General features: G+C 40.3%; 1 protein-coding gene and 1 long non-coding RNA gene across 3 annotated transcripts in view; both read right to left on the reverse strand.

The window, feature by feature from the left end:
- Window positions 1-1,002: 1,002 nt before the first annotated feature.
- Window positions 1,003-4,355, reverse strand: LOC115156579 (uncharacterized). Its single transcript, XR_003868288.1, has 2 exons — window positions 3,461-4,355; window positions 1,003-2,922 (listed from the first exon to the last, which is right to left on the reverse strand). It is a non-coding gene; the product is annotated as an uncharacterized LOC115156579 (long non-coding RNA).
- A 576-nt stretch (window positions 4,356-4,931) lies between these two features.
- Window positions 4,932-15,140, reverse strand: part of LOC115156580 (serine/threonine-protein kinase PRP4 homolog) — a 38,239-nt gene continuing 28,030 nt past the window's right edge. For both annotated transcript variants that reach the window (XM_029704050.1, XM_029704049.1), the window contains exons 11-15: window positions 10,625-10,778; window positions 7,888-8,002; window positions 7,290-7,441; window positions 6,991-7,077; window positions 4,932-5,984 (exon numbers count right to left, since the gene is read on the reverse strand). In XM_029704050.1, the coding sequence (XP_029559910.1) occupies window positions 5,778-5,984; window positions 6,991-7,077; window positions 7,290-7,441; window positions 7,888-8,002; window positions 10,625-10,778 (715 nt within the window). In that variant the 3' untranslated portion in view covers window positions 4,932-5,777. The remainder of the gene's footprint in view (window positions 5,985-6,990; window positions 7,078-7,289; window positions 7,442-7,887; window positions 8,003-10,624; window positions 10,779-15,140) is intronic.

Here is a 15,140-nt window from a genome sequence, read left to right on the forward strand (position 1 = left end):
CATGACCATAAGCTTGGCATCTGAAAGAAATTAGTGGGATCGGCACAAAAGCTCTCACTGGATAACCAACATATCCTAACATGGATTTATTAGGTAAAGACTGCTTCAAAACTCAAAAGGACAGACATCTTCTATTTCACAACGCTCGCCACCATTTCTGCGTCACACCAAACAGTGGGTGTCACAGACACAGGGAATTTAACACCACTCATTTCAAAGGCCTGCTACGGAGAGCAAAGCAAGTCACAGGTCTTGTCCCTAGTTGCGTGACACAATGCACCCCTTCCCTCTGGACAGAACAAACACAGAAAATCAAGTCCACTTCGAACTACCTTCACCGATTTAACAGTACACGTCTTTTCTACCCAGCCGTTAACTACATATGGATCAGCCAAAAGGCAAGGTTCCACTTTCTCCAAAAATGTCACTCCCACTGTGCCTGGGGCAAGGGTCGGAGGTCATCACAACACCCGCCACCACAGGTAATTCATCCTCTCTCCTCAGGTTCAATTTCTGGGCTATCAGTGACAGCAAAATACGGTTTATACTTGGCGCCATTCTTCCTCAACACACACCTTCCCACTGCACTCAACTCTTCTTCTCCGTCCATAACCATATATATCCGTTCACCATGCTCTTGCCGTGTCTTATTCCTTACAATTGATTTTTTGAATGTTTTGCCATGTACAACTGTGTTATTCAATGCATTTCTATTGGCTCTAGCAGTAAAGACACATTTTATTTCATTATACGTACAGGGGTCTGAAAATTCAAAATCAAATGGCAAAATGATCAATTTTATGAACATCTTAAAACAATTCCATATGTTAGCTTAGTAGATATTGCAATCTAAGGGCTTACACCTAAGCAGACAGGTTAAGTCAGGATTTTTGTGACAGTATGTCATTATGGCTACATGATTATGTAGGCTTTGACAGTGTCCAAGTAAGCTATTACCAAAGATCTTTTACTGATCATCAGATAGGCACGGACTATACCAAATATTTTTCACAGACATGTTTATTATATTAAAACACACGTGAAAATGAATACAAGTTATGTTCTCAACAGCAGACAAAATATACATAGATGTTTTATCATATATTGGAAAAAGTGGTGTCCAATTATTAGGGTTGGATTACACAAATAAAGTTAAGTACATGGACAAAAGTGTTACATATGTTTTAAAATGTTCTGAGAAATATCCACAGGGCCCATTGTTGAACATCTCTCTGGCCTTTAGTCTTACATGGGCACCAAAGCAGAAAAAGGAGACTGATGAAACCAAGAGAGGGAAAATAACTTCTGACTTACCCTGAAAAATAAACACAAAATTGCAATGTTAACACAGTGATATGAATCTGACCATATTTATCAATAACAAGAAAAAGTATTACCTTATTGTTGATGGTCACTTTGGCATAGATTTAGCCAAATTGTAACACATGTTCAATCTAAATTACCTAATACGATTGCCATCTATTTGGCTTTGCTTAGAATCCATAAGCAAAGCATTGAGTTCATGAACAAATCTCAAACGTCTATAATGGGTCCAAAATATCACCCAATACTGGCTCATTATGGTAACTACAGTAGTTTCTGCTAACATGTTTGAAAAAGAACAGCAAATCAGATCATGACATCATGACTATTAAAGGCTGACTTTCTAAAATTACATCATACACAGCAGGGCTTCTTTCTGCTTCCAGAAAACAGAATAAAAAATCTGCCAAAACTGATTGGCTCGTCCCAATCTGCACCCTCCCTTGAGCCTAGCCCAGATTGGGAGAAGCCTCAAGTAGCAATCTCAGAAGATTTGAATACTGTTGTTGATTTCTGTATGTAGTAATTTGCCCCGCTTTGTATGATTGTCATATTGATGAGTCCACCTTTACAAATACAGTAACTATCTCCAGAACAGAAACCTTTGTCCAGATGAGGTTCCTTGTGAGTTTCTTCTCTAAAGTGGCAGCACCTAGAATACATAGAGAATAAATGAACAAGTATCTTGGTTCAACTTTAACAGTTACAAGACAAGCTACCTGAAGCCTTGCTTGTAGCAATCTGGAACTAGTTTAGAGCCATATGATTAACCAAACATCCACAGTCAGGTATATGAGCAGCTTGGAATGATACTTTTAACCAGAAAGAGTATATGTCATGTATAGAAAAGGAAGGAGGCCTTAAAAGTATTGTGAGAGAGAACTTATGGAAACAAACTTTTAAGGTATGTTATTATGAGTGTATATTATAAATGCCTTCAATAAAATAGTAAGTGAAAGTAATTCCCCATCTTGTATTTTCTATCACCCCAGTGTTGTTTGCTTTTTGTATCTACCCATGCCATCAAAAATGACCTTGATAAGTGGCTTTGTGGAGGTCTTGTCTCTGAAAGTGGAGCCCAGGCTGGAGAAGGTGCTGGACTCTGTCTCGCTCTCAGCCACCACAGGAAACATCATTGTGGGGAAAAACATCACAAACATCAGTTAGTGTCAGTAAAAAAAAGCACACAAAAATAGATATTTTTTGTGTTGTCTTTTACTTATTTGGTTTGAACTAAATTTAGCATACGAGGGCCAAATCCTAACTTGAGATCTGTGTTCATCAAGTTATGCACACAAATCAAGTTGGGATTCCAGCCTAAAAGCTGCACAAAAAGCTGATGAAAACGGAAGTATTCTAGTTAAGGTTTGTGGATTAGTTTTAAAAATACAGAATTTCGGTTAATTGGGGCCTGAACAGGGGCCTGAACATTGGCATGTGTATGTAGGAAAGACATTTGTGGAAAAGGTATAAATACACCTGTGGGCTCTTTTATTTCTGTTTTGCTCCTATAAGAACATTAAAATATATAACACAAAATAAAGTAGAGGCAATTACCGCTCATAACAAGCAGACTCAAAGCTCAGAGCAGAAATATCCCTGTATCAAAAGACAACATGGTCATACAAAACATGAAAACCAATCATAGAGGGAAACAAAACACTTAAATACCCTTCTTTTTTAGAGGAATGTGCCTAAAATAATTGCAACACATGATTTTGAATACGTAGCAAGACTACTATCCTCACATGCAGTTTCTAACATTGTATCAAGGGAACACATGAAAAACAAAAAAAGTATTCGTTACAGGAGAGCAAAACATTCTGAGCTATTCCATTAAGATAAGTACACTGAAGGTGCTCTTGTCCATCATAGCTTGTTGAATACAGCCCCCCATACCTGACCCAACTTCCTCTCCACAATTTGGGTGCGTGACTGATTTGCTTGATTAAGTTTACTTTTATCCAGTTTGTCTTTGACATATTTTTTAAACAACATGTTAACCATGTCTATGGGGGCATCTGGCTAAAACAATGTGTACAATATTAAAATATATTTAAAAAATGAATAAACATACGAGGTAATAACCAGGTGAAGTTGATGGGTTTTGTTTTTTGGAGGAGGGGGGAAAGCTTACCTTCAATGTACTGAAAGTGGTATACAATCTGCTTTAAACATGAGGGGCCATCCCTGCAGGTGGGCTCAAGTAGGACCCAAGGACCCCCAACCGTTTGGGTTTTCGGCACTGACAGACCTACAGGCAGCGGCAGAACGGGCATGCAGACCAGGGCCTGCACAGACACCAGGGTGGGGGACGGGGTGGGTGGGGGAGCGCACTGGGTTTTCAATACCTGGGCGAGACGTGGATATAAATAGCATTTACGCTGGCCCTGCACCACAACACAACACACAGCACAGGGCATGACAGGTAATAACAGCACAGAATAATAGTAAGTCAAATGAGCTGCCAAGTCTGCAAGACTTCACAATCTACAGACTGTACAAACATCCCATTCAAAAGGTTTAGGGCATTGGGTTACGAACAATTGGGTTGCGACCAATCAAACAAAGCCCAAGTTAAATAACTGTGATCATTATCTGGACCCCCTCCCTGCTCGTCACAGCCTTGGCAACTCATGAATGACAGTAAACCCCCAACAAACAGAATTACATTTTTACAGCTACAATATCATCCACCTCCAAGTGGATGAAACTCAAACTCCTTTTGAGTGGCTTACTGTCCATGAGATAGTAAAAAAAAAATCCCCCGTTAAAACGATAAGAACGTTTAACAAAATTCCAAGTCAAATCATATTGCATGGTATGACCGCAAGGGGGCAATTAAGTTCTTCCGTAGGTGGCATCTGGAATCAGCATCTGCAGGTGAAATTTCGATCCGATTGCTCCCTCTACACACATGCATGCTGCGCACCCAAGCTCCCATTAGGCCTTAAAGGTCTAATGCAGCCATTTTTATCTCAATATCAAATCATTTCTGGGTAACAATTAAGTACCTTACCATAATTGTTTACAATTAAAATTGTCAAAAAGAAACAAAAATAGCTTCTTAGCCAAGAGCAATTTCACAAGCAAGAATTTTGCTAGGACTGTCTGGGAGTGGTCTTAGTTGGGAGGGGAAAACTGAAAACTAGCCGTTATTGAAAGAGAAGTTTGGAACTCTTTCTTATTGGTCGTAACTAATTTCCCGCCCAGTGATGTCACCAGGCAGGCCAAAACTTCATCCCACCAAAACAGGCTGAAATTTCAGTCTGTCTTCTCAAACAGCTCTTACACTAAAAGGGCATTATCATCATTTTCACAATTTCATAGTATTAATGCCTATAAAAACATATCGAACTGATGGGATACACAAACAAAACTGTAGAAAAGCTACATTTCTTGCCGAATCACGACAGCTTTATCACAAATTCAAAATGGACTGGTTGATTAACGTAGGGAAATGTGTTCCAACCACGCGCTGCAGATTTGGAATAACTGCAGTGCTATTTTAGTTTTTTTTTGTGAACTGCTATAGTGTGCCATTTAGAATAAGTTTCAACCCCCCCTAAATCTAGGCAGGTACCATAATAAAATATGAAACAAAAACATTATTTTGATGAAGGCAAATTGTGTATTCAATAGTCTAGGGGCCTACTTTATTTCATGATTAACAAAAGCCTGCCCACCAAGTTTAAGCTCACAAATCCAACACAGGGCAAAAGAAATCCCGCTAAATACAGGAATTTACTGGTTAAAAAGGGAAGAATTGTAGCTTTCTAATGCTGTTAACTATATGTCTCAACTCCCATTATAAAAGGAATAACACCCTGTTGAAATGGGAGTAATGGTGAAATTTATGAGAAAGACGCACCCGTTTCAGTAGCGTGAGTCGAGGCTCAAATGGCGTTTGCAGTTCTTCATTTAACAAATTAACTCACGACTCAAATAGTCCATTGAAAACGGATGCATACAACTGTAATCAGCACTTTTTTCCAAACTGTTAACGACGATGATGTGCGGATGGATACTAACGTTACAGCATTGTCGTGTTAGGTAGGCATATTCCCTTTATGATGATCAGGACCCGTTAGTGGTCGTTTTGTGATAACTGCACTGGGGTTTAAATTTTGTAGAGAAAAAAAAACACTGTTTCAGTTTTTTCCTTAACGTTAAGGATTCAATTTCGATTAAACATTTAAACGTTCACACCCCTACTATGGTTATATAATACAAGCCATTAGATCAATGTAAAACGGGAGAGCATGTGTGTGTTGTTCAAACAGGGGAAGAAAGATAATACTACTTCCTCTCCATCAGCAGAGTCTGCCAGCTCAAATAAATCAATTTCTCGGGCTGGGATGGGGTCCAACCATAGTCAAACTAGGGACTCAGTACTAGCTTCTGCATGTGTCAATCAATCAATGCATGACTGTGAGTGGTACAGTAAGAGATGGTCAGAAGATCTTCTCCTGGATGTAGGGGTGCTGCAGGGCCTGGTTGATGCTGATCCTCTTGGCCGGGTCCAGCATAAGGGTCAGGTCCAGCAGGTCCTTGAGCTGGGCAACCTTCTTGCGCTGGTCCTCAGGGAGACGCTGGCAGCCCACCATGTCAGCCAGCAGCTCCTTGGTGGGGTTGATGGTGCTCATCACTGTCACCTTCTCCTGTGGATAGGTTGGACAGAAGAAGGACAGAGGTGGTACAGGGGGGATGGAGAGAGGGGAGTCAGGAAAGAAAGGGAGAGCATGCGATAGAGAGAGAAAGATAGAAGAGAAGGAGTCAGGATGAGAAGCGGAACAGATATGAGTGTGCGGGTTGGGTGGGGTGTGGCGAAAGGGATCAGTGTCGAGAAAGAACCAGGGAGGAAAACAAACCATTTCATAAGACCGAGAGAAAAGAAAGGAGTGGGGAAAAATAAAATTGGCATAGAGATGTAGAGGGGGTGATTGGAATAGCAGGAAAAGGAGAATGAACAATGGGCTTAGCTAACTTTGCACAAAATGGAAATATACTGAACAAAAATATAAAGTCATCATGTACAGTGTTGGTCCCATGTTTCATGAGATGAAATAAAAGATCCCAGAAATGTTCCATACACCAATTTTTTTTAAATATCCCTGTTAGTGAGCATTTCTCCTTTGCCAAGATAATCCATTCACCTGACAGTTGTGGCATATCAAGAAGCTGATTAAACATTATGATCATTACACAGGTGCACCTTATGCTGGGGACAGACAAAAGGCCACTAAAATGTGCCGTTTTGTCACACAACACAATGCCATAGATGTCTCAAGTTGAGGGAGCGTGCAATTGGCAAGCTGACTGCAAGAATGTCCACCAGAGCTGTTGCCAGAAAATGGAATGTTCATTTCTCCACCATAAGCCGCTTCCAACGTTGTTTTAGACAACTTGGCAGTATGTCCAACTGGCCTCACAACCGCAGACCATGGGCCTACCCAGGGCTGCGCCCTTTCCCAGTCATTAGGGCCTAATCAATTTATTTCAATTGACTGATATCCTTATATAAACTGTAACTCTGTAAATTCTTTGAAATCAGTGCATGTTGCGTTTATATTTTTGTTCAGTGTAAGATCAGTTGACTGATACTGATACCAGAGGGGTTTTCATGCAAACATTCCCACTCTGAGACAATATAAGACAACAATCTACCCTTTCAGTGACTTTGTCTACTTCTGTGTACAGGAAGTTGAGGTTCTGGTCAAAGTGCTGGTCCTTGAACACGCCTTTCCTGATCATCTGTGAAGGGGTAGAAAGATGTCAGTTGGGGTCAATTCCATTTCAAATTGATCCGTCCAGGAAGTAACCAGAAACTCAGATTTCAAGTTTCGTCATTGATATTTCAGAATTCTTATTTCACTTCTGAATAAATAGTTTTTCTTTCTGTACATTACCAGTAGTAGGGGGAAGGGTGTGTTTCTGGATGGACCCTACAGTACAGTTGGTCTCACCTTGTTGGGCATCTTGCCCTTGATGTCCATGGCGAGCTTAATCATGTGGTTGTTGGTTTTCCCTGGGAAAAGTATCTTGCCCGTGTACAGCTCATACAGAGTGCAGCCAACGGACCACATGTCGATCCCATAGTCGTAAGGCTTCCCGATGACTGTAAGGAAAAATGTAGGCTTTAGGGGACTATGACAAACCATGGCAAATGAGTATGTTTGATCAGTGATGTGCTCATAAGGGCACACCTTTTCAAAAATATTCAAAATAATCTGTTTTCTTCAGTTTGGTGCCTACTAAACAAGACAGTTGTACATTTTCCCGACAAGGTAAGACCTACAGCAGTGGTCACCAACTGGTTGTGGAGAGCTACTGGATGCACTAATTCAACTAATCAAGGACTTGATGAGAGGTGATTAGTTGAATGTAGTTTGTGCTGGGATGGAGCAAAAGCCTGCACACTAAGTATAGTAGCACTTCAGGTCAAGGGTTGGTGATAAAAAGTTGAGTGAGAAGATTCATTCTAAACCAATCCAGAGAAGAGAAGAAAGGAAAGAAGAACAGAGGAGAAGAACACAAAAGTGACTAAGAAAAGCGAAGACTCACTAATCTCCGGCGCCCTGTAGAACCGGCTGACCAAGTAGGGCGTGATGTCATTCTCTGCCACGTGCGACGCTGAACCAAAGTCACAGAGCTTGAGGATGGTTTTCGACTCGTTGACCTGTTGAAAACAAACCAATCAAAAATATGCCACTCGACCTATGTAAAACTCCAGCCAACATGTTTTAAAAGGTCAATGGTGATGGCAAATCTCCCAGTATTCCCCTTCCACCAAATGCATTTATTGTAGAGTTCAAGCACAATGACAAATCACATGCTATCAAAAGAACTGAGATGCAGAAGTGAATAACCCTATTTCACTATTACGTCACTGTGGAAAAGGAGTGCTGCGTGCCACAGTCAACAGGTCAGTAAATACTAGTTAGCATCTAGTTATTTACTGGCTTGTTAGAAAGTGAGACAACCCTGCTGTAAACTAAACTCTTAGGTAAGTGATACAATTTTAAATGTACTGTATCTAATTTATTGTCAGAGCATTGACATTGTACAACGGTCATCTCTATGCCAGTTAACAGTGTTAACCCCCCCAAAAGATCACATTGTTCACACAATTAGACTAAACTGAGGTGCACTGGGCCACGGCTGGTCACATGACCGGGCCAAACGGGTAAGGGCAGAGTGCCTTGCTCATCAGTTATCAGCGCAACCGGGTCATAATGCCAACAAGACAGCATAATGGATCATTCAGAAACATACAAAAGTATAGCAGATGAGCAAAATGGGTTCAGAAAGAAGTTGCCTGGAATACGCCACCCGATTTACCACAATCAGATTCAAATAAAAAAATGAACAAGTCCACTTATGGTTCTTTAATAGATTTCTCTAAAGCCTTTGACCACATCGACATATGTATACTATGGGACAAGCTGGAGTCAAATTGTACTAAATGGTAATATCCTGAAATGCCTTATGATGTATGATAGTGTGAACTGTCTAACTGGTTACCTAACTGACATTGGAGTGAAACAGGGCTGAATTTGATCACCTATTCTGTTTTCAATGTACATTAATGATCTTGCTCTGGCCATCAAAGCTCTAGGAAAAGGTCTTAACAATGAACGAGTGTCTACTCTTTTATTTACAGATGACATCGTATTGATCTCTGAAACTGAAGATGAGTTTTAAGAATATTTTTTATATTGCTTTTAACTGGTGTGAACAATGCAAACGGTAAATCAATGTAGACAAAACTAAGGTAGTGCACTATAGGAATTCATCAGTGCCTAGAACACCTTATTTTCTCCTGTGGTCCTGCCACAGATGTTGTCAGTGAGTACAAGTATCTGGGGTTGATTATTAATTCAGTACATAGCTAACCATGCAAATCGTGCCCTTGGTGCCGTCATTATAAAGTGTAAATTGTTTTATTTACTAGGCAAGTCAGTTAAGAACAAATTCTTATTTACAATGACGGCCTACCCCAGCCAAACCCGGACGACGCTGGGCCAATTGTGCGCCGCCCTATGGTACTACCAATCACGGCCAGATGTGATACAGCCTGGATTCGAACCAGGAGCTGTAGTGACACCTCTCGGGAGTCCCTTTAGTAGTGGTTTCTTTGCAGCAATTGGACCATGAAGGCCTGATTCACGATGTCTCCTCTGAACAGTTGATGTTGAGATGTGTCTGTTGGGTGGGTGGCCTACCTTTTAAATGTTTCACTAAACTGTTTGAATCACTGGTGCTACCTATTATTACCTATGCTGCAGCAGTATGTGGGCAGACAAATTATACTTGTGTTAATGCTGTTTTTAACCGTGCCTGCAGATGTTACCTTTGTGCTGCTATTCAAGGTGATATGGGCTGGAAATCTCTATGGCATCACTAGTGGCTATGCATTTAAAAACATTTGCAGAGATTTTGCAGTATACCAAATGAACGTTCATGTTAAAGTGTATTTGTATGGGCTTGTGATGTTGCAAAGAAAAATTCAAAGCCAGAGTGTATTCTAGAAATGCCCAAAATGCTTTTGAATCAGTTCTTTTAGGAACACAATGAACTAAAGTGGTACCAACTGATAAACAAACCTGAAAGTAACAAACTGTGCACCTACTGCCTATGTACGTACAGTTTTATCCAAGTAATATCAAAGCTCTTTTGCTAAATTTAGATGTGGAGTGGCCCCTCTCGCCATTAAAACTGGTCGATACACAAACATTCCCTTAGATAAACGTGTATGTACTTCTTGGAACAAGGGTTCTATTGAAACAGAAGCTCATGTCTTGCTTTACTGTGGGTTATAAAACAACATTAGGGATGATGTTTTTAGTCAGCTGTCCAGACAAAATTATAATTAACAGTCTAGATTAAAACAATAAATTGGGTGACATTTTATCATCAAGTAATAATCATTTAAATGCCTGCGCCAAAGCCTGCCACATTATCCCACAATGGGGACGTTTCTTTATAAGTGCTTAATTGTCCTTTTATCTTCTGTACTCAGTTTTTTTGTTTATGGATACATGTGTATAGATGATGTAATGAATTATAGATGACGCCTGTACCATGTTTGATAATGATTGTTAGAGTCTCAAAACTACATTTGAGTGGTTCACAATGTGTTTAAAAACAAACAAATCTGTATTATTGTATCATTGTGGAGTGACACTTAAATACAATTTTCTAAACTAAAACCTGCTTTAAACATGTATTTTTGACTGTGTTTAGTGAAATAGTGTTATTGACTCTCTCTGGGTGCTTTGGTTGGTTAGAGGAGACGCACCAGGATGTTGTCAGGCTTGATATCGGCGTGCAGGATGTTGCAGCGTTTCAGCAGCTTCAGGGCCAGGAAGAGCTGCTGGCTGTAAGAGCGCACCGCCTTGATGTGGAGACCCACGTCTTTGCCATACTTCTTCAGTACCTCGCGCAGGTTCATACTGAGGAGTAGAGAGAGATGACACTTACAATCTAGGGGTGCATTGTGCAGAGCTATGGCGAAGTGGTAACACTCCCTGGCATATCACATATCCAACTCCCCACTGGAGACCAGGGTTCAATCCCTGTGACCACCCTTCCCATTGTTTTTACCACTTGCCTGTCACCCCACTTAATTTCCTGTTTGCATAAAGTTTTAAAGTAACTGTCCAGTGCCCTCTGCTTAATGTGAGTCTGGAAGGAGAGTTTACAGTCTAACCAGACACCTAGGTATTTGTAGTTGTCCACATATTCTAAGTCATTCTAAGCCTATGCAGATATTCCATTAAAAATCCAGCTATAATAGTTATTTACAACATTAACAATGTCTACACTGTATTTCTGATCAATTGCATGTTATTTTAATGACCAAAAAAGGTGCTTTTCTTTCCAAAACAAGGACTTTTCTAGGTGACCCCAAACTTTTGAACGGTAGTGTGTGTGTATACAGTTGAAGTCGGAAGTATACATACACCTTAGCCAAATACATTTAAACTCAGTTTTCACAATTCCTGACATTTAATCCTACAAAAAATTCCCTGTCTTAGGTCAGTTAGGATCACCACTTTATTTTAAGAATGTGAAATGTCAGAATAATAGTAGAGAGAATGATTTATTTCAGCTTTTATTTCTTTCATCACATTCCCAGTGGGTCAGAAGTTTACATACACTCAATTAGTATTTGGTAGCATTGCCTTTAAATTGTTTAACTTGGGTCAAACGTTTTGGGTAGCCTTCCACAAGCTTCCCACAATAAGTTGGGTGAATTTTGGCCCATTGCTCCTGACAGATCTGGTGTAACTGAGTCAGGTTTGTAGGCCTCCTTGCTCGCACACACCTTTTCAGTTCTGCCCACAAATTGTCTATAGGATTGAGGTCAGGGCTTTGTGATGGCCACTCCAATACCTTGACTTTGTTGTCCTTAAGCCATTTTGCCACAACTTTGGAAGTATGCTTGGGGTCATTGTCCATTTGGAAGACCCATTTGTGACCAAGATTCATCTTCCTGACTGATGTCTTGAGATGTTGCTTCAATATATCCACAACATTTTCCTGCCTCATGATGACATCTATTTTGTGAGTTGCACCAGTCCCTCCTGCAGCAAAGCACCCCCCTACTACATGATGTTGCCACCCCCATGCTTCACGGTTGGGATGGTGTTCTTCGGCTTGCAAGCATCCTCCTTTTTCCTCCAAACATAACGATGGTCATTATGGCCAAACAGTTCTATTTTTGTTTCATCAGACCAGAGGACATTTCTCCAAAAAGAACGATCTTTGTCCCCATGTGCTGTTGTAAACCGTAGTGTGGCTTTTTTATGGCGGTTTTGGAGCAGTGGCTTCTTCCTTGCTGAGCGGCCTTTCAGGTTATGTTGATATAGGACTCGTTTTACTGTGGATGTAGATACTTTTGTACCTGTTTCTTCCAGCATCTTCACAAGGTCCTTTGCTGTTGTTCTGGGATTGATTTGCACTTTTCGCACCAAAGTAAGTTCATCTCTAGGAGACAGAACGCATTTCCTTCCTGAGCGGTATGACGGCTGCGTGTTCCCATGGCATTTATACTTGCATACTATTGTTTGTACAGATGAACGTGGTACCTTCAGGCGTTTGGAAATTGCTCCCAAGGATGAACCAGCAGACTTTCTCAGACGTCAAACAGCATCTTTGCATCAATAAGACCATGTCTTTACAGAATCTATGTTCACTTTCCCCAAGATTATTTTTAGGGCAGGCTGCAAAGTAGAGGTCGACCGATTAATCGGAATGGCCGATTAATTAGGGCCGATTTCAAGTTTTCATAACAATCGGAAATCGGTATTTTTGGATGCCGATTTTATTTTTATTTATTAGACCTTTATTTAACTAGGCAAGTCAGTTAAGAACACATTCTCATTTTACATTTACATTTATTTACATTTAAGTAATTTAGCAGACGCTCTTATCCAGAGCGACTTACAAATTTTCAATGACGACCTAGGAACGGTGGGTTAACTGCCTTGTTCAGGGGCAGAACTACAGATTTTTTACCTTGTCAGCTCAGGGATTCAATCTTGCAACCTTACGGTTAACTAGTCAAACGCTCTAACCACCTGCTTTACATTGCACTCCACGAGGTTACGCGAATGTAGTAAGAAGCTAAGGTAAGTTGCTAGCTAGCATTAAACTTATCTTATAAAAAACAATCAGTCAATCATAATCATTAGTTAACTACACATGGTTGATGATATTACTAGTTTATCTAGCCTGTCCTGCGTTGCATATAATCGCTTAGGTACACGTTGCTCCAACCATAAACATCAATGCCTTTCTTAAAATCATTGCGAACTGTGAAGACTATTTCTTCCTAACAAAGACAGCCGACTTCGCCAAACGGGGATGATTTAACAAAAGCGCATTTGCGAAAAAAGCACAATCGTTGCACGACTGTACCTAACCATAAACATCAATGCCTTTCTTAACATCAATACACAGAAGTATATATTTTTAAACCTGCATATTTAGCTAAATGAAATTGTGTCATTTTGCGTTCATTGCACGCAGTCAGGGTATATGCAACACTTTGGGTAATTTGTCAGAATTTTACGTAATTATGACATAACACTGAAGGTTGTGCAATGTAACAGAAATAACGTTTTGTTTTCAAGATGATAGTTTCCGGATTCGACCATATTAATGACCTAAGGCTCGTGTTTCTGTGTGTTATTATGTTATAATTAAGTCTATGATTTGATAGAGCAGTCTGAGCGGTGGTAGGCACCAGCAGGCTCGTAAGCATTCATTCAAAATAGCACTTTCGTGCATTTTGCCAGAAGCCCTTCGCAATGCATTGCACTGTTTATGACTTCAAGCCTATCAACTCCCAAGATGAGGCTGGTGTAACCGATATGAAATGGCTAGCTAGTTAGCCGGGTGCGCGCTAATAGCATTTCAAATGTCACTTGCTCTGAGACTTGGAGTAGTTTTTCCCCTTGCTCTGCATGGGTAACGCTGCTTCGAGGGTGGCTGTTGTCGATGTGTTCCTGGTTCGAGCCCAGGTAGGAGCGAGGAGAGGGACGGAAGCTATACTGTTACACTGGCAATACTAAAGTGCCTATAAGAACATCCAATAGTCATAGGTATATGAAATACAAATCGTATAGAGAGAAATAGTCTTATAATTCCTATAATAACTACAACCTAAAACATCTTACCTGTGAATATTGAAGACTCATGTTAAAAGGAACCACCAGCTTTCATATGTTCTCATGTTCTGAGCAAGGAACTTAAACGTTAGCTTTTTTACATGGCACATATTGCACTTTTACTTTCTTCTCCAACACTTTGTTTTTGCATTATTTAAATCAAATTGAACATGTTTCCTTATTTATTTGAGGCTAAATAGATTTTATTGATGTATTATATTAAGTTAAAATAAGTGTTCATTCAGTATTGTTGTAATTGTCATTATTACAAATAGATAAATAATAATAATTTTAAAAAACGGCCGATTAATGGGTATCGGCTTTTTTGGCCCTCCAATAATCGGTATCGGGATCGGCGTTGAAAAATCATAATCGGTCGACCTCTACGGCAAAGGCTTCCCAAAATCAGCAGCTGGGGCTTTTATAACCAAAATGTTCAATTGAAACCAAATTACTTTACAAAGAGTGAGCAGACCTATGCGGAGGGGCCCACACTGCCTATTAGGACTGCCCCTGACCCCCAAAAAATATTGGTAGACCGAGAGTCTGTTCTTTTGACCAATTGATTGGCTGAAATGTTTAAACGTGTATTTTTTCATGTACAGTGCATTTGGAAAGTATTCAGACCCCTTGACTTATTCAGCATTTTGTTACGTTACAGCCTTATTCTAAAATGGATTAAATAAAGAAATCCTCAGCAATCTACACACAATACCCCATAATGACAAAGCAAAAACAGGTTTAGAAACTGTAGCTAATTTATTACATAAAAAAATGAAATATCACATTTACATAAGTACTCAGACCCTTTACTAAGTACTTTGTTGAAGCACTTTTGGCAGCGATTACAGCATCAAGTCTTCTTGGATATGACGCTACAAGCTTGGCACACCTGTATTTTTACGAGTTTCTCCCATTCTTCTCTGCAGATCCTCTCAAGCTCTGTCAGGTTGGATTGGGAGCGTCGAAGCACAGCTATTTTCAGGTCTCTCCAGAGATGTTCGACCAGTTCAAGTCTGGGCTCTGGCTGGGTCACTCAAGGACATTCAGAGACTTGTCCCGAAGCCACTTCAGCATTGTCTTGGCTGTGTGCTTAGGGTCATTGTCCTGTTGGAAGGTGAACCATTGCCCCAGTCTGAG

Source organism: Salmo trutta, chromosome 21 (assembly GCF_901001165.1).
Source record: "Salmo trutta chromosome 21, fSalTru1.1, whole genome shotgun sequence".
In the NCBI taxonomy this organism is placed as follows: domain Eukaryota; kingdom Metazoa; phylum Chordata; class Actinopteri; order Salmoniformes; family Salmonidae; genus Salmo; species Salmo trutta.